The sequence below is a fragment of the Medicago sativa genome, chromosome 5 (genome assembly GCF_051527215.1).
Source record: "Medicago sativa cultivar Bolivia chromosome 5, Bolivia_mono, whole genome shotgun sequence".
NCBI lineage: Eukaryota > Viridiplantae > Streptophyta > Magnoliopsida > Fabales > Fabaceae > Medicago > Medicago sativa.
Window position 1 is genome coordinate 63,665,277 of NC_140753.1, and position 19,496 is coordinate 63,684,772.

The 19,496-nt window shown below is 33.6% G+C and overlaps 3 protein-coding genes across 5 annotated transcripts; 1 reads left to right on the forward strand and 2 right to left on the reverse strand.

Moving 5' to 3' along the window:
* Positions 1-484: 484 nt before the first annotated feature.
* LOC146923945 (uncharacterized) lies at positions 485-2,932 on the reverse strand. 2 transcript variants are annotated; one of them, XM_085709019.1, is made up of 2 exons: positions 2,768-2,932; positions 485-2,621 (listed from the first exon to the last, which is right to left on the reverse strand). In XM_085709019.1, exon 2 carries the CDS (start codon positions 2,593-2,595, stop codon positions 736-738), a length of 1,860 nt encoding a protein of 619 aa, XP_085565145.1. In that variant the 5' UTR covers positions 2,596-2,621; positions 2,768-2,932; the 3' UTR covers positions 485-735. The 2 variants fall into 2 exon arrangements, with proteins under 2 accessions (XP_085565145.1, XP_085565146.1); XM_085709020.1 differs by having other exon boundaries at positions 2,748-2,932.
* A 2,752-nt stretch (positions 2,933-5,684) lies between these two features.
* Positions 5,685-7,736, forward strand: LOC146923946 (putative F-box/FBD/LRR-repeat protein At4g13965). 2 transcript variants are annotated; one of them, XM_085709023.1, is made up of 4 exons: positions 5,870-5,996; positions 6,065-6,815; positions 7,025-7,168; positions 7,270-7,736. In XM_085709023.1, exons 1-4 carry the CDS (start codon positions 5,992-5,994, stop codon positions 7,558-7,560), a joined length of 1,191 nt encoding a protein of 396 aa, XP_085565149.1. In that variant the 5' UTR covers positions 5,870-5,991; the 3' UTR covers positions 7,561-7,736. The 2 variants fall into 2 exon arrangements, with proteins under 2 accessions (XP_085565148.1, XP_085565149.1); XM_085709022.1 differs by having other exon boundaries at positions 5,685-6,815.
* Positions 7,737-9,087: 1,351 nt separating this feature from the next.
* LOC146923947 (putative methyltransferase PMT11) lies at positions 9,088-15,980 on the reverse strand. The gene is made up of 9 exons (XM_085709021.1): positions 15,226-15,980; positions 13,599-13,748; positions 13,244-13,514; positions 12,366-12,476; positions 11,725-11,884; positions 10,530-10,787; positions 10,311-10,433; positions 10,121-10,198; positions 9,088-9,701 (listed from the first exon to the last, which is right to left on the reverse strand). The coding sequence occupies exons 1-9, from the start codon at positions 15,793-15,795 to the stop codon at positions 9,494-9,496; spliced, it is 1,929 nt and encodes a 642-aa protein (XP_085565147.1). The 5' UTR covers positions 15,796-15,980; the 3' UTR covers positions 9,088-9,493.
* Between the last annotated feature and the right edge of the window lie 3,516 nt (positions 15,981-19,496).

A 19,496-nucleotide genomic window follows, 5' to 3' on the forward strand; every position in this document is an offset into this window, starting at 1 on the left:
TGATGAAAGTTATTATATCAGATTTGGTCTGGTCCCAAATGTTGGATTACATGCATCTACATACAAGGCAATTGTGACATCGCCTAAAGGCTAGGACTCAATATATATGCGAATCTCAGTGGGAGAAAAGCAGACATAAACAGAAATTTAGATGAGCAATTTCAAGGGCACCTAAACCAGAAATTAAGAACAACCTCAAGCTTTACCAATAAGTAGTGTTTGACACATAAACAGAACAGTTTCTGTTGTGTTTTATTTGATTTCATCTTTTTAAGCATCACTTCCATTTTCTCGTTATCTTGTTATTTTATTTTTAACATGTATCAGATATAAAACAGAACCAGTAATTTATGTTCTATCATGTTTAAATACAAATATTCTCCGAACAAACTTTAAGAGCATTTCCCCCATTGAGTCATAAATTGAGAACTATTAGAAAAAAGCGTTCACTAAAAAGCTTGCCACAGTGTTAATGACAAACATGTCCCAGAAAGAAATGTTACATACATCAAAAACTTTTGAAAACACAGAAGCACAAGTGTAAATAATGTTGTATGCTGTCATAATCTTTTTCAGAAAATAGGTAAGCATAAAAAATCCTAACACAAAAGTAAGTAAAATAACTCATTCTACTAAACTTAGGTAAGCATAAAAAATCCTAACACAAATGTAAGTAAAATAACTCTTTCTCCTAATTTTCTCAACATCACTCTTACACAAGTACACAACTATATCTTATTCTTTCCTACCAATGTCACCATCCAAAATTGCATGCCTAGTTAAAACAATCTCTTTAACAAGATTTCTGTAACTGAAAGGCCGAACAGCTGCTCGCAGAAATAGATCTGGAGGAAGTTTGCTCTTCTTAATCTTTTTTCTCCACGGACCGACCCCAACATACTTCCACTCTTCTGGACTAACCTTCGCTCGCTTTCCTCTTAAAACAGTTTCGTCTCCGTCTACTGAACGCGTTGTTTCTTCCCCTGCCTCCGCTGTCATCATTTGCTTCTTATATAGCTCTGTAGAGAGTTTGACACTCTTCCTTGCCATATTTTCTATTGCTTCTGCACTACTTGTTGCTTTTCGAAACTCCTTCCAGCCCTTCACATCTTCTTCCATGGCATGGAATTTACCATCTTTGCTTTCTTCCATGTCCGTAACTAGATCTTGGTCTGCGTTGATATCAAAATTATCAATCTCCTCATCCTCCTCCTCCATCTCTTGATCATCATCGTCATCAAATTCATCACCATCAAATTCAGCATCACCGTCACTACCTTCATCCTCAATCCAATCTATAATCTCAGTATCATTATCACCAACAATATCATCATCTTCTTCATCAGGAGCATCACAACCAAGCTCCATCTCTTCCAACTTAGCCTTCCACTCTTTAGTATATGGATGTAAAATTTGCACTGGATGATGTCCCAAAAGAAACTCCAAACATTTTGACTTTTTTTCATCACTCAATTTCTGATATGCATTAACCACATCATCAACAAAAGCCTTTTGATTCACCTTCACAAGTTTACACAATCCACCATAATAAGTACACGTCTCAACACTGTCATCATCATTTTCTAACTGACAAAGGTAATCTTGTTCCGTGCGAGGATCAAGAAATGGAATTATCGCATTAAAAAAGTTATCTTGTGGCTCAAACCTACACTGGAACACCGGACGCTTGACATACACAATATCAGGTCTCATCCACGCTGCACATTGCGCCACCAACGACCTCGCCTTGTTCCCAAGTCTACCCATCAAAGTCCACTTATCTAATCTCTGTTTACCAGCTTCAAGTACCACCTCACTAACTAATGTCCATTGCTGCCACGGAAGTTCCGAAACTCTCCACTTTGGATGCCTAATGAAAACCCAAAAATACCTTAACTTAGTTTGATCCAACTGCTTCACTTTTTTCCCAAAATCAGCAGCCATTTCAGATTTCTCAATCTCCTCCCACTCTTCATGATCCTTCACTTCATTAATTATCGTCACACACTCATCCGTAATCCCACCACTAACCGGCTCACCAACAACAATCCCACGCCAAGAATACGGCCCATATTCACCATACTTATACCAATCATACGGATGCCTTAAATTCGGATCATCCTTCTCCATAAACCTCACCATTCGATCATATCCAAGACCAATCTGCTGCAACAAATCCTCCGAAAAATTATCGGGATAATTCCCACGTCCCCTAGGGTTTTTCAACCTATAAAACAAACTCTCAGCAAGCTTCTTACTTTTCATCCTCGCATTACGCTTCATCCGTCTCCGAAAATCAGCATTACCTTCTAATCTACCACCAGAAGACGACGCACCACCCGTCTTCTTACTACGACCCGCATAACACCCAAAATCTCTTCTACTACACACATCATAATTCTTACTAAAAATCCCAAAGTCACTATCCGGTTTAGCGTTTCGGGCCAATGAAACAACTTCAAATCTTTTGTGGGGTTGAAATTTGATCAGAGTTTGGGATTTATTGAAAGGTTTAAAAAAGGAAAATTGATTGTAAGGTGAAAATGGGTTTAAGGTTCTAGGCAAGAATTCAGTTGTAAAATGGGTTGAATCCATTTCAACAAAAAGTATTCAGCAGCAACCTTCAAATAAAACATTAAAAATACAGTTTTTTTAGAATTGAAGTAACATGAATCATTATATAATTATGAAACAGAAAAATTATTGCAAAATTGTACCAGTAAACTAAAAATTGAAAAGAGAAAAACCTTATGGTGAAGTTTCTTACTGTTTCCGGCGACTGATAGAAACTCCGGCGGCGTTTCCGGGCAGTTGAGTTGAGTTCAGTGTGACTGGAACTTGTGACTGATACTACGAGGGAAAAGTGGTAGCGGCAGCAGCATTTTGTTTTTCTTTTGTTTGATGGAAATGGAACTGGTAAGTTTATCTATAAATGTGTTTATTATAAGAATTTTTTACAAACATTATTTTTTGAAAACAAAATACAAAGCATAAATTATTTTTTTTTTACAAAAAAAATGATATTCAATCATTCAAATTGATAGAGTACATCGATACAATGCAAATTCACTATAAACAAAAAGGATAAATCTGCGAACAAACTCACAACATTTATGTTAATAGTATAAAACGACAAAGTACAAAAACCTACGTCGTTGTATTTGAAAGTTAGTGTGATTATCTTTCCTTCAAACGATGGTTTTGAAAAATAAAAACTTTATCTATATGTTGTAGATTTCTAAACTATATTTTTTTTAAAACTCGGTATCCGATCTAAGGATCGACTAATCCGAGTTGATCAATCTCACCGCCCATTTGCCGGGCCCCGTTCTAAGCCAGAGCAAAGCTCTGTATGGACTTGCCCACCGAAATTGGCTCCATAAGGAATCGAGCACCTTGAGAGGAACACACTCCAAAATCCCAAGTCAACCACTAGGCCAACGTCAACCATTGGACCAACTTTAAATGGGTTATTTCTAAACTATTTTAAAGAGTGTTAACTGCGATTTTGTTATCGTTCCATTGGAGATTTGCATTTAGCATATTAGGTTGAAATATATTTTTGTTTTTTGACAAAAAGTTTAAATATGTTTTTGGCTCTTAAGATAATTTAATTATGGGATTCATTTTGGTTCCTGCACAAAAATAATGTCATATTATCATTTGACTTCATTAAGTTATATGTTAATCCCTTTCACCCATTTTATTTGTCAAATCAATATTTATGGACATGTTGACACTAAGGAGACTCATACACTAAAAAGTAATATTATGGTTTAGCATTTAAACCCTAAAAAAAATCCAAAAAATTAATTCATTGTAATATCTAGAAAACACCAATCACCAATAAAATTAAATAATTGAAACAATACTAACTTTAATCATAGTCACTACTTAACTTCATACCAGACAACCCAAACCATCAATAACATGAAAGTGCATACATTCCATTTTAGAGATCTAATATGGTAACAGTTAACCTGATTATTGATGGTCATGATCATACATTGCACACTTATGTTACCGACATCTTTCATATTAGAGATGCTTTACATGGAAATGGTAATACAACATTGGTGCATGTTCTTATGGAACAAAATATGTGTGCAGATTTTATGGCTAAGGAAGGATCACATGCAAGGCGTTCTGCTCACTGGAACTGCCCTCCACCTGACATGGAATCTCTCATTCTGCCACGTTACTTTGTAACACTACCAAAAAAAAAGAGATCTAATATGGTAGAAAATGAAGAACCCTAAATACACATAAGAAATGAAAGTACCCAAATGAGTTTCTTCCATCTCAGCACTAGGTCATTAAACAACAATAATATTCTTTTAGTGAATTAAAGCTCGCTAAGTGAATTGCTCAAACCAGAAAATTCTCTAAGTTTTTGACTTGCTCGCTCCCAACTAGTTGTGGGTTCACTAAGGTTGTGTTTGGATTAAGGGTTTAGGAGGGAAAGGGAGGGGAGGGCTCACTTTTATTTTTTAAATTACGAACAATGTAAAATGTGTTTTCAAAATAAATCAAGTGTTTTTAAAGCATTATATGATCATTTATCATGTTGTTAATTCAATTTTCTAAAAATCATTTTATAATGTCCGTAATTTAAAAAAGAAAACTAAGCCCTCCCCTCCCTTCCTCTCCTAAACTCTCCTTCCAAACACACCCTAAGTGAATATCGGTTTGCATCGCTTCTTTGTTCTTTTAAGATCCAACATCTTTTGAGCTTTAATTCCTATTAAAATATGGTAAATAGGTCATAATATTGATTCATATACATGAAACTTAATTAGTAGATATTTATAACAATTGAGGAATTTATTGAATTACTTGCAAACACAAGTTAATAAGTGCTCTAATTAAATAGATGAAAAACAAGTAAAATTGATAATTTTGAAAACAAGTTTGTTCTCTAAGATCCAACATCTTTTGAGCTTTAATTCCTATTAAAATATGGTAAATAGGTCATAATATTGATTCATATACATGAAACTTAATTAGTAGATATTTATAATAATTGAGGAATTTATTGAATTACTTGCAAACACAAGTTAATAAGTGCTCTAATTAAATAGATGAAAAACAAGTAAAATTGATAATTTTGAAAACAAGTTTGTTCTCTACCGTCTAACTTAAAAATGAGATAATGACAATTTTGAAATTAATTGAAACTTAGTCAAGTCGATTCCCTAAATAGTTGATTTCGCATTGATTTTAAAAAAATCAATTTAAATTGTGAAGTCGTTTGATTGAATAAATGACTTAACATGATCTATTTAACTCGTTAAAAAGAACAACCGATTGAGAACGGTTGCAATTTAAAAAAAAAAAACAAAGATATCCTCCATATACAATTGCAAGAACTAATCTAATTAAAATCCATTTCAAGGATCAACCACTTAACCTCTCTAAACATATATTATTCTATACTCATTAATCTCTAAGATCAAATAAAAACCAAATGATTAAAGATTTCAAGTATCCACGACTTGTGCTATAGCGGTAAAAATATGTCATTCTAATCAATTCATTAAGTGGTTTGGTTGATTAACACACTTATATTAATTAGTTTTACTTTCTCACCGATCAAACAAGTGCTAAAGAAAATCAATCTCTTCATATATACATACATTGCCTCTTTACCTCCATAACTAAACAAATTCTCTTTACTATTTGCACCGCCCACTATCTTGAACAACTGTGCAAATGCTTAAACGTGTTCTTCTCTCAGCTTGCCATGTTTTACTCGCTCATTTCACCTCTCTAAGTATATATATTAACCCCAAATTCTCATTTAAAACCATATAAATATAATATACTCCGTTTTCTTTGATTCTCCAAAATCACTACAATCTTTATCTTTTTTCGCTTCAATGTCAAATGAAAAGCATTATCTCACGCTCAATAAATGTTGTTGTTCTTCTTCTTTAGGGCATACAGAGAGAAAAGTGGAAAGGCAAGTTGATAGAATCAGTAGGTTACCAAATGAGGTAATTGCTTATATCCTTTCATTCCTTCCAATCAAAGAAGCTATTGCAACAAGTGTTTTGTCTCATAGGTGGATTTCACTTTGGACTTATACCGATGCTCTTCATTTCCCAAATCATTGCCCTTCCTTTCCAACAAAAGAGAACTTTGTTGATATTATGAATAGTGTCCTATCTCAAAGGGAATCAAAATGCATCAAAAGAGTTTCCCTCTCTATCCACAACAACTGTTATATACCTCACTTGGTTAGTTCAATAGTTTCCATGGCAACTACTCAAAAAGTTGAGGAAATAGACCTCTCTTTATATCGTTTAAAAGTTTATGTGCCTCACCAGCTTTTTACATGCAAAACACTCACCGTTTTGAGGTTGGTTGGGACATTTCATCTCAATGTTCCTTCTCATGTTCATCTTCCTATGTTGAAGATTTTGCATCTCAATCTTATGTGCTTTGTTGATGATTATGATGATGATGCTGTTATGAGGTTTTTATCTAGTTGTCCTAGTCTTGAACAACTTTTCTACGAGGAAGTGAAGTTCAAACGTACTTCTTTGTTTGGAATATGTGTCCTTTCGTTGAAGAGGTTATTTGTTAGGAGTTTTGATGAAAGACTTCATATTAACACTCCTCTTCTTGAGTACCTTGTGATGAAAGAAACTAAGGCGATTAACTATGTGGTTGAGAATTTGGACAATTTGAAAGAAGCACATATTGGTATCCATTTTGATTATGAAAATAAAAAAGTAAAAGAAAATATGGCAAATCTTTTCAATGGGATTCGGAAAACCAGATTTCTTTGCTTAGATTTGTATACCACAGAGGTATGATTCTTTGCTAAACTTACCTTCTCTTATCACGTGCACACTGAATACATATGTTTTCTACGTTTTTTTTTCCTTTCACTTTTGTAAACAGTTGGTTAGAAAAGTATATTATATATAAGGACTAAAAGTTCTATTTACCCCATGTTTTTAGTATAGGAATTGTGTGTTATTTCTCATAATTCTTTGTTATTTTTATCCACTTGCAGGTGCTTACTTATGCTTGTCTAGAATTTTCAACATTTGATCATTTGGGTCATCTACAATTATATTTAAAAATCCTTGATTCATATTTTCTAGTTGAGCTGTTGCTAGAAAAATGCCCCAATCTAGAATTTCTAGAGATTATCAAGGTTAGTTAACTCTTGAGATTTAGCTAATTATTTGTTGAATTTTTATTTTTACTTTGTTTCATTGGATACAATTATAGTTGTGTTGTGATCTCTCTTGACAGGTTGATGAACTATGTGATAATGAAATTAAATGGATACAGCCAACAATAGTACCTACCTGTCTTTCATCACACCTTACTACTTTTATATTCAAAGATTATGAAGGCACGGATGAAGAGTTTGAACTTATAAGTTACATTTTAAATAGTGGAAAAGTGCTTAAGAGAACCACAATTTATTTTGAGAGTAGCTGGAATCCAAGCGAGACAAGTGATGCTGTGTTGGGATTATCTTCCTTGCCAAGAGCCTCAAAAGATAACAGGATTAACTATGTGCTTCAAAGTTGTTCTTGATGGAATGGATTATATATAGAGCTCTTGTATTCTTTTTTGTAGGTTGCAACATGTTTTCATGCAAGTCATCATGTAATTTTAATCCCTTTAAGAAGAAGCAACCTTGTATCCTTATTTTGAATGTAAAATTTATGTTTTATAAATGATGAATATGATTGGCATCTGATGATGTACCATCCAGTGGTTGTTGGTTAGGTTTCAAGTATCTTTCACAAATCATGGTTCATATCTCATCTGTGATTGTGATAAAATTAGTGGACAGTTTCAGCACCATTTTAGAGACCTTGTGACATATATCATCTAAAATCGAATAGGAAAATATCTGGTAAACTGTGTTGGTCAAAGAATGAACGAGCTTAGAGAAGTTTTTCCCTAGGCTAAACTAGCATGCAGTTTTGAATGGCAAGAAAGTTTCATGACTCACTAGTGAACAGAAATGAAGAATCCATATGGCGAAATGTCACCATTGTGTTTCGCCAAATTGGCTTTAACTCGCGATTTGAGAAAATTATAGTGTTTGAATGTAACCACAAGTGTCTTGGCATCCAAGAATATTGCTTGGGAAGCTAACTGGCTTTGATATTTTCCATCACTTTCTTCCGCTGGATAGCATCAAGTTACTCAAAGTATGTATGGTTTACAACAAGCCAAATCTGTGATTGTCCTGATCATGCTAGTCCTTGGAAGTTTGTTTCTCAAGTTTCAACTACTTTTAGACCTCACTTGTCATCGAGTGTTAGTGATAGTTCTCAAATTAGATTCTGGTAGAGTATTTATTCAGGAACTTTTCTCTTCCCATGGTTTTTCCTATGTTTTTTTTTACGGTCAACTTTACATCATTTCTGTGTAGTTCCTTTCAAATTTTGACATCTTCAATAACCTTCATAATCACGAAAGGTTTGTGAGTTGGAGGCTCATGGTTTTACATTATCTTTCTTCCAATCCTGATAAAGAAATGTGGACATTTGACACCTCTTTTCTAAGACTTATTTTCAATATTGTGCCTAGAATATTCTTTTGGACAAACCCAGATGGACATATATTACGCTCTATCTAAGCTAAAAGAGAAGTGTTGTTTGAACAACCACTTTTGTTGACAACTTGTGGGACAACCTAAATATACCAAGAAATATGAGTGTTGACACAAAAACCAAATCAATATAGATAGAAAGTAAAAACATAATGTGAGTATGAAAGTGAAAGTTGTCACAAAATAGTTGTTCAAATAACATTTCTCAAATTAAAAACGTTTTGTTTGGACTGATGTGGTTTACAGGATTAACAAAAATGACAGGTTGCAGGAACAAAAGTATCTTTTTTGAATTGGTCTAGGTACTTTGGAATAAGCTGTTTGGAGTTTTGGAGATTGTTGGGTATGTCTTTTGGACTTGTATAAGTTTCTCTTAATTGGCTCAAGAAGCTTTGCCCTGTATACAGTTGTTAAATAGCGGCTATAGTGGCACTATAGCACTATCCCATAATGGAATTTGAACAAATTGTTGTTATTCTACGATACACAATCTGCAGTTGACAACACAGCACTGCTTGTATAAAGAAGCTAAGATTTTGTGAAAGTGTTGTACAAAGAATCTAGACTAATTTGGACCAAATTTTTAGACTCCCTTCGTTGTTTTTTGCTTGTGGTTTCTTTTGTAGTGTTTCTTTATCATACAGGCAAGATACTGGCATGCTTTATAATATACAATTGAATTGAATTATACAGAAGTTAAATGATAGACTATACCTAATCAGCTCTTGCGGTCTGATGTCAAGAATCAATAGCATTGATTGCCTCCAGAGTCCATACATATAAGGAAGTGAGATATTTACGCTTGCATCATCCTAAACTTGTCTCAAGTATTGAATTCCCCATTGCAGCTGCAGGGATCATCAATTCAGAAACCAAGAACATGAGTTTTATAACCTGATTGCATCAACCGCGTGGTATGAGCTTATCACAAGCCAAGATCCTATAACTTGCATGTGGACCCTCAGCCGTGTCTCGCAATGTGGCTTGCCAGCCGATAGCCTTGGCAATCTCCACAAGCTCGTCCATGATAGAAAGAGAATCTCGGATGTATACATGTCCACCAGGTCTAAGTATCCGATCCATCTCAAGCATGATTGATGAGACATTGCATCTAATAAGAGAGAAATGCAACACATAGTTAGGAATCACTGCAGAAGCACTCCCAACATACACATAAAATGCAGTAAACCTATACAAGTTTCTTATTTTTACAAAGCTCGTAATATATGCCGTAAATAAGCAATGAAAAATGAACATTGCCAATATAATTTATTTCAAGATGGACAAATACTGAGATATAGATTCTAAAGGTACGAGTTTTAGAATTTAATGACATTATTACTATATGCTTATTTCAGTATATCAGTGTAACAGATTGGACGTCCAAACCATTTCATTTTGCTTGAGAGAAATGAAATATATACTGAATCATGCTTCCTAAGAAGAGAATATAAAAACTTAGATTTGGTCAATCCACATATAAGGACAGCCTGACATATTTACAAAACAATCTATCAACACAAGGAGTACCTTTTCTTCTCAACAGAAAGCAGGTATGAAGCATGCAGAAGATCATAGGTTCTTGGATAAGTGTCAAATGGTTCACACCTAAATTAGAAATCATATATAGAAATATTACTACATACTGAGAAGTTCACAATATTGGCACAACTTATTTAGTATGTTTTAATATAATCTTTAAATAAGAGCAACAAAGTACCAATCATGCATAACTCCGATCAGCCCACGGTCATATATCACAGGCAAGGTGTTTGAGCCACTAACAGGAACAACATTCATAACCCAGCTGTCAAGATTCTGGTCTATCAATGCAGCTGCAAATCTGCAGAAAGCTAAAAACATTATGGAATATACTAATAAGAAAATCCTACCATATTTTAGTATCTTGCACAAGAAAGAAAATATGACAAAACAATACCCGCCAAAACCAGCTCTCATGTCCATAACATTTCTTAATCTCATCGTCTTCCAATGGTAAGCACGTACATAACTTGCTATTACCTCATTCCAATATTTTGATTCGGCCTTAAAAAGTTCTTTTCTGGATAAGAGAGCATCAAGTTTTATGCTTTGAAGCCTATCAGGTGAAGTTTGCAAACGTGCAGGCCATTTGGTAAGATTTGCTCCATATCCATTCTCAGGCAATTGAGAGATGCATGCTTTTAAATTAACATACCTAAATTGACAATGAAAATAATTGAACACCCAATCAAAGGCCTGTAAAATGTAATAAAACACAAGCATGAAAATCTATTATAAAGTTTTACTCAAATTGTTTAATTACTAAAAATGATAAACTTGGCTGGTTTTTCCTGTGGCTGCATATAGGGTCAAGGCTGTTTCTAGATATAAAATTCCATGGGACTGCAGCCTGCAGGTAGAAACCCTATACAAATGTGTGTAACCAGGTTAGATCACATTCTACTTACACAATCTTAAATACCTATCATTCAGTTTTCAATTTATTTTTCTCTTCATCTTATTTGTTTCTATTTTTTTCCAGGAAGGTTAGATGAAGAAAAATTAACTTGTCCGCAATTTTAGTGTACACATCAGTAAACCTAGAAGGCTAGAATTATAAAATTTATATATTAGAAAATAGAAAATAAATTTATATGAAATATAGAAGGCTTCTGTTAATTGTTGATCTTGGACTTCTAGAAACTGCATAGACAATTTTATAGTAATAGTTTAGCTTTAAAAAATCATCGCTTCAACCTTCAGCAAAGTTATCTGGATGGAAATGGAATTTTACTTTCTTCCTTTGATGAGCTGTTGATCATATAAAGGTTTCTGTTAATTATTGATCATGGGCTTCTACATAGATCATATTTTTTTCATTTTCGTAGTTTATCACAAATTTATAGCTTCAACGAAATGGAGTTTCACTCTCTTTTCCTTGGATGAACAAAAAATATAGTAGTCTAGCATTTAATATCAATGAAGGAACTATTTAATTCTACACGTCCCGGTTGTTTCAAACTATATATTAGTAAAATGCACCGATTTTTTACTCCTTGATTCTATTCTCGAAACCTCTATCACACAAGACAATGATGGTAAATTTACATATTGTTTGCGTAAAATTTATCGGGAAGGCAAGAACACTATACCAGATATTGTCTGGGTCCTCAGTTGGGTCACAGAGTGGAGGTTTAGTTTCTGCCTCACGGTTTAGATAGCAGCTATTGTCGAAGGGTTTCTGCCATATTGCAACATACCCATCTTTTTTCAAAAACTTCCAGCAAAGACGAGTAGTAAGATTAATCATCTCTGAAGATAATAAAACCCAATGTTACACTCACAATGGAGGCTGCGATATTAGGAATACAGATTTAGACCAACACTAATAAATTACTAAATATTCAAGTACAGTGGTATTTTTTTTTCCCTTTCAATAGCACAGTTGTACACATACCAGAAGTAACAGTCAATTGCGAAAATTGGAGCAGTTGAGCAGATATTTGATATCATGGCATATAGTTAAAACTCTTGCTTTGGATAATGAATAAATCATTGAGAGAGGGGTCTAAGTCAAAGGGTTGACCATTTAAAGATTACATGTTAGTTCTGCCTATCAACGCGACACATGAAGGAAACATGCTAACAATTAGTGAACAAATTATGGAATATGTCATATCAGAAAATGTCCACATTTAAAATAGGTGTGCAAAATTAAGCAATCCATAAATGCCAGTCTATAGCTGAAAAGTATCAATAACTAAATCTAGATGGAAACCAATTTGAGTCATACCTTCCCATTGTTCTTCTAAATTTTGCTCATGTTTATAAACTGGTTGGGCAGCCCAGACAAAGTACCCTCCTGCCCTTAGCATCCTATTAGCTTCAAGCAGCAAAATACCATCTGCATCACAAGTTCAAACGAGGTGTTGGATGAAACTTAAAGCAAGTAACTGAAACAAAGACGTGAAGGGAACATGAAAATAGCTCTCTTCTTTTATCTGTACAAACGATTTTGTGCTAATAAGATTTCCATGCAATCCCTGTTCACAACAAATTTGTCTTTCCTACTAGCAATCCAATAATGATATCAGGTAATGAATGCAGATCCCTAATCAATCATTAGTAATGATTGATTAGGGATCTGCATGTATAGTTATATTAGTTTTTCCAAGAAGAAGAATCTCAAGGGGATGAATTGGGATGAAAAAAGAGAGGTTTAAATAGAAAATAGAGACCAAAGGATTTTATTATTATAAAAAAAAAAAGGGCAACCCGGTGCACTGAAGCTCCCGCATACGCAGGGTCCGGGAAGGGGTCCCACCATTTGGTGTATTGTACGCAGCCTTTTACCCTGTTTTTACACAAGAGGCTGTTTCCAGGACTTGAACCCGTGACCTTACAGTCACATGACAACAACTTTACCAGTTGCGCCAAGGTTGCCCCTCAAAGGATTTTATTATTATGATATATATTAATTTTCCAGAGTAAACAAGTGCATATGCCATTCATACCATAAAAACTAGCGAAAAAAAGAGTGGATAAAAATTGAAATGCAAATAATGACATTTACATAAAACCGCGACTAGGTAAAAACTTGCAATTATAACATGCAATTCTACGGTTAGTTAGCTGTTAGGAACAATGCACACCATACAAGAGAACTCATACCATCTCGAGTCCAATTAATCCTGCAGAGTGAACAATGTATCAAATCAAAAGCTTGACTTGGATATAATAAACGTCTAGTTGCAAATGCTGCCACCATCGCTGGGACACCACGCTCAAGAGCAAATTGGATCTGATTCTCATGAACATCCTTTGGAGCAACGGACATTGTGATGACATTTCTTGACAATAAGTATGCACCAAAACTAGCTACACCACAGCCAACATCCAGAGCAACTCTTATATTCTGACCAAATGTGATGTCAAGAACCATCTAAAACATGTGCATGATAAACATCAGAATTATCGAAGATGCACATATACCGCCTTAAAATGAGAAACCAAAGTACATAATGACCTTGGAAATATGGTCCAAGTATTGATCTGCTCCATGTATAAATTGGGTGCCACCTCCTGGAAACTTGAACTTATCCTTGTCTCTTGTAATCCAATTTTGACCCCCTTTATCTTCCACAAGACGAGTGTGGGGAACATTACTGTACCACACCTACAAGAAAAAAGCTTAATATCGCATTAAAAAAGAAATTTGAGTGAATATACAATTGAGAAAATTATAATCCACCCCACCTGGAGAAGCTTAAATTACACCCTCCACCGAGACATATTTTTCTCCATTTATGCTTTTAAAGATCATTGATATATAGTTTTGGATCCTCATTATCGATTATAAGACGATAAAAGACAAACAAATATTATGTACAAAGTTCCAAAACCGATAAATGAATATTAAAACTTCATTTTGACTATTGAGTTCTAAAATCATAAGCTCAATACAATAATAAAATATCCAAAATTAAGTGACAGTGATACTGAAAGTCGTGGAGAAAAAATATGGACAGAAGACTCATTCATGGTTGTTCACCATTATTAAAAGGTTCATTCAAGTTAAAATAGGATAAAATGCAATATATAGTTATATCAGGGAAAGGAGGTGAATGTTTTAAAATAAGTTGAGAGCAAAGTGTAGCATAAGCTTATCATAAAAGAGGAGAGCTTGTTAGGTGTAATTGTATTTCTTTGATCCCTAAAACTTCTACTTATGCAAATTAACCAGAAATAGCAAGTGACAATTTTGGCTAAGTGAACTCTTTGTGAAGTCGACGACCACTGGGACCAACAAGTTTTACTTATAATAAACTTGGAAAATGCTAGGAAAAAATTAACTAACACTTTATATATGAGTGTAATTATTTAGATTTAAACGATATAAGTCGTTAGTGCAAACCTGTTTTACACTGATATCTAATGAAAATGCATTATTTTGTCACATAACCCTACTTCTATACGAGCAATTTAAAATGACTTAGAAAGCAAGAGGACTCTCATTGGAATAATGATTTACACTCATATGTATCTCCATTAAACTCTAATTATACTACATCACTATATAAGAGCATAATAAAGCATTTGTTTATATTATTTAGTGAACTCCTAAAAAGTTCTGATGTTACAAATAGAGAAAGCTCTGTTTGCCAAGACACAATTTGAGCCTATAGCATATAAGCTCATATGACTAAGAAAGACCCGTTCGGTAAGTCATTTTCTCACGAGCTTATTTCAATTCATATTAAGTTAGTTATCTGATAAGTTAGTTCAACCGCTAATTATTTTGTCATATGAAGTGGTTGAACGAGCTTATGTAGCGGTTTTATAGTGGTTAAACGAGCTTATGATAAAGTTTATTTTGTCATAAGTTAGCGGTTATATAGTTGTTAAACGAGCTAATTAACCAGTTAAACGAGCTTATATAGCAGTTAAAAGGGCAACCTGGTGCACTAAAGCTCCCGGTGCAGTTAAACGAGCTAATTATACAGCGGTTATTTTGTCAATTCATATTAAGTTAGTTCTCTGATAAGTCATTTTATCAAACACTATAAATTCAATCAACAAACTCTATCAATTATCCACTATAAGTTAACTTATCAACTATCCACTGTTTTTTACCAAACAAATCCGAAATGTACCTCGTCACGGCTTCTAGGCCAAGGAATCGGCGCCCGGTAACCTTTAGGCACCGGAACCAAACAATTCAATCGTTTCTCCTCAACTGGACAATGCCTCTCAAATCTCTCCCCTCTCTCCACCGATTCCAGCTTCCTGATCTCATTAACATTATCCAAACACGGTATATACTCACTCATATTTCCCTTACACATTTCAAATTTCTTCACTTTCAATTTCACTTCATCATTTGAATTATCCTTATCTTCAACTTGTGCTTCATCCACATAATCCGGATCAAATTCCCCAACCTCGAATTCATCAGACATTGTTCCGTCCTCATTCAGAATCCCTAATTTCTTAATTTTGACAGTTTCTGGTGTTTGGTTAGGGTTGATTATGGCGGAGATGTTGAAGAATTTGTTGAAATTGGGGGAAATGGAGATTTGATCGGTTGTTGTTGTGGTGGTGAAGAAGATGAGTTGCTGTTGAGAGAGATTGGACCAGTGTTTACCGAGGTAGAAGAAAGTGACGGCGACGGTGAAGAACACAGCGGTTTTGATGAATGAGTCGGCGGAGGTGGATGGTTTCATGGTGGGAGTATGGGATGAAAGAATGGGGGTGTAAATATGAATTGAATGAAGATGAAGAAGTGAGTGAGAGTCAGAAATGAATGAGAGTGAACTGCGTAGCGGGAAAAGCGCTGAATTTGTCTTTGTTTAAGTTTGATATGACAGTTAAACAAACTTTGAGTTGATAATGAAGTTCACAGTTTCACACCATTTATTGCACCATAAATTGACTTATAAACAAATAAATAAATCCTCAAATTTATTAATTTATTGTGCCTGCATCAATTAAATTTTTTTATGGAATGGAAAAATAAACAATAACAAGGAAATACGAAAAGAAACTAAGTTCGCGGACGAACAACACTCTTTGCCTCATAACATTAGACATAAACATGAGATTGAGTTTCGGCCGACGGTCTTTGCAAATCAATTGACACATTCATAAACAGTGTAAATATTTTTAATAATACTCTTCGAATCTTAGATTGGTGTACCACTCAAGCACTCTTCACCCTTTTTTTTATAATAAAAAATTGTAACTTTGGTCACTTCAGTGTTTTAATTATGATCTTACATATGTTTTTAGCAATATATGAATATGATGGACATGTTCACCAAAAAAATATCATGGACTGTCTTCGATGCAATCAATTTTATAATTAGATTATTATAAAAGATATATGATTCGATACTCCTTAGTGGTAACTTATCTTAGATTGGTATTTTGAGCTCAACATCAAACTAGTAATTGTTTGATGGAGCTAGGTTGTCAAAAATCATTTGTGTTGGTGAATTGTTTTCGATTGTTGCCTTGCATTTGCATTTCACTCGTCTTGAATTCGTGATATTTCCTTCAGTTCACCGTGAATTTCTATGTCTGTTTCCAAATGTTGTGTTGTCACAACGTTTTGAGGGATCTGACTTGTTCATTTGAATCTAAAGTTTCCCTCATTCTAATAACATATGATTACTTATGAACACCTAATTTATTGGATTTGATTTGACGAGGACCCTAGCATAGAAGTGATGGTAGGGATCATTTTTTCTTTAGGAAAATAAAATTAGATTAGGAGAGATACAACCTCATGCAAGATTATTGAATATTTACATAAATTTATCGTGGTCACAAGTCACAACTGATGTGAGCGGAAGATCTAATCATCTGTATCAAGTGCAATAAGTAGTGATAGAGATCATTTATTGAGTCATTTGATAATGAACAACATAGTTCTTTCACTTCTTTTCCATTTCCTCATAAAGATTTTTTTTTGTCGGAAATTCATAAATAATTTTTCTTTCACATACACCTTCAAGTCAAAGAGTATAATTGAGTGAAAAATCCATTTTTAACCAATGCTTCTTTTTCTTTTACATAAATAAATTTCACGACATCTTTTATGGTTGAATGAAAAGGTATGATTGAGTCGAGGTTGCAAGAAATTAGAGCATTTATCAAACTTATACTATATATATAAATAGCACACATATAAGTAACATTATACAATAGTTTAATGTAAGTTACATTTATATAAAACTTCACACACTAATATTCTTCTTGTTTCCTTTAAGTATTGATCAAATTCAAACATCTTATAATTGCATTATATTATATATAGATAGTAAAGTGTAATTAGGTTCAAGACTTTGAGTTAAGAGGGAACTTAGGCCAAAGAAAAGCACCCATAGCAAACTCTCTTTTGTAAGCCAAATCACCATGTGTAGGCAACCCATATTCCTTAAGCAGCCCATCAAGCTTCCATTCAGGCATGTCTTGGTAGTCTTTCTCAGTGTATCTTGGATAATGAAGAGGCATTTGAAAGAAGCTAACATTATTCTTTTTTGGACTCTCCATTCTCTGATAATGATCTTTTCTCAATATATGAGCTCTTTTTGTTTGAATAATATATGCTGCTTAATTATAAAAAAAATATGTGTACAATTCTTTGAAGAGAGATAATTAACATATATATATATATATTTGGAATGTTAATATAAGTTGATGGAAGGCTCTGTTGGCATGAGAGGTATCACATGAATCAGTTGGTGTACCTTCTCTCATGCATTTGGTAACTTGAGTGAGTGATTCATAGTATGTCCATGTACATGTTTTTGTTTAAACTTTAAAATATATTTTTTGTCTATAATATCACTTGGTAATATCATTTTTGACACAACTCAATCAAACAAGAGCATATTCTTACTCAGAGTTTATCTTCTATTGCTTTTACTAATGCTTTCCTTAGGATTTTAATTTTCAATCACCCACAGCCGCAGCCTCGTTGAACGTTTTTTTGGAGTAGTTAAACAATTCACAGAGGAGTAACATAATTATTTCTTTGGCTTAGTCCTTTGAAAAAAATGAAAACAGGGTTGAAAGTTATGTTATTAGCAGAATTTTTGGGGTTCTAAAAGTGTGATATTATTTTGGAGAAATTTCCGACAATTTTAATTTTAGTCCATGTTTAAATAATCAGCAATTTTAAATTTCAATATGCCCTAGTACGTGTAATATGTTGAATATTAAGCTCAAGTTGCTTGGAATATTTTAGATGACGAGTCGTTAATTTCTAGTAGGATCCAGATAGATCTATTATAATGAGTCATTGGTTAGTTTATTAAAATATGTCAAAGCTATAAGTAGGGAATTAACGAATGAAATCAAGAAGAACGAACAAAGAAAATAGGGAAACAATGTTCTTCATTCTCCGAGTATAAGAAGATGGACAAATTAGCTATGATCATATACATTGTTGGTAAAAAAACAAGGATTATCATATGCATAGTTAAATAATCCTTGATTTTCTTTACCCTCTTTTTTTGGCATAGGATGAAATTTCACGAATTAATCATTGAATCGAGTATGAACTAATTTTATTTTTTATCATATTTTTCATTTGTATTCATGAGACTGTTGGATGCTTTAATCATAGTTGGGTTTGAGGATCATTTGAACAATTACTCAAGTGGAATTAGACACTAGTATATCTTAACTCAAAACCTTAAAAAATTAGATGCACCAACATGGATTAAATTCAAACATTTAACATAGACAAAATCAAGGTTTTTCTTCTCAATTTAGATCAAATTTCAATTATTGGGCCTAAAGATTTATACGACTTACATGAGCCTTTTTTCTGACCTCTTTTCTCTATTTTTGGCCATACATTTTTGAACTAAAATAAAACCAATTTTTTTCTTTATGTACAACAAAAGTGTAAATAACTTGTTAAAAAGGGAAAATCAGATCACAAGGATGATTGTTTAATAAATGAAAAAGAGAACAGAAACGTGGATTTTTTTGTTGTTGTGGTGGTCGGGTTTGAACCCCGGACCTTGCATATATTATGTGTTGTCTATACCAACTGAGTTAAGCTCACGAGGACATAACAGAAACGTGGATTAAACTTGTGAAAATATTTTCTATTTTTACTTTTAAAAAATTATATTAGTTTTACTTCTCTTTTTTTTTATAAAATATTTTCATTTTTTAGGGGAGATTAATTTAACAATTAGATGGTGTGAAATCAATTTTAAGAAAGGCTTTGTCACCCATTGTTGATCTCAACAAAGGTTGTTATGACAAGTAGGAAACATTCCATGAAAGCAAGGGTACGCCTAACAGTCAATTAATTTCTAATGGAAGATTATCAAAGATCCGTATTTCTGGTACTTTTCCATCTTTCCAGTCAATGGCTTCAATTAAGCAGTCTTGGGTCATCATT

Bases quoted from the DNA above. Each gene is read 5' to 3' on its own strand.
- LOC146923946 (XM_085709022.1), top strand. From the start codon at position 5,880: ATGTCAAATGAAAAGCATTATCTCACGCTCAATAAATGTTGTTGTTCT. The intron at 6,816-7,024 runs GTATGATTCTTT...ATCCACTTGCAG, and splicing joins TAGATTTGTATACCACAGAG to GTGCTTACTTATGCTTGTCT. The intron at 7,169-7,269 runs GTTAGTTAACTC...CTCTCTTGACAG, and splicing joins AATTTCTAGAGATTATCAAG to GTTGATGAACTATGTGATAA.
- LOC146923947 (XM_085709021.1), bottom strand. From the start codon at position 15,795: ATGAAACCATCCACCTCCGCCGACTCATTCATCAAAACCGCTGTGTTC. The intron at 13,749-15,225 runs GTACATTTCGGA...TTTTTCTTGTAG, and splicing joins GGCCTAGAAGCCGTGACGAG to GTGTGGTACAGTAATGTTCC. The intron at 9,702-10,120 runs GTACTCCTTGTG...CTCTCTTATTAG, and splicing joins CTTTCTGTTGAGAAGAAAAG to ATGCAATGTCTCATCAATCA.
- LOC146923945 (XM_085709019.1), bottom strand. From the start codon at position 2,595: ATGGATTCAACCCATTTTACAACTGAATTCTTGCCTAGAACCTTAAAC.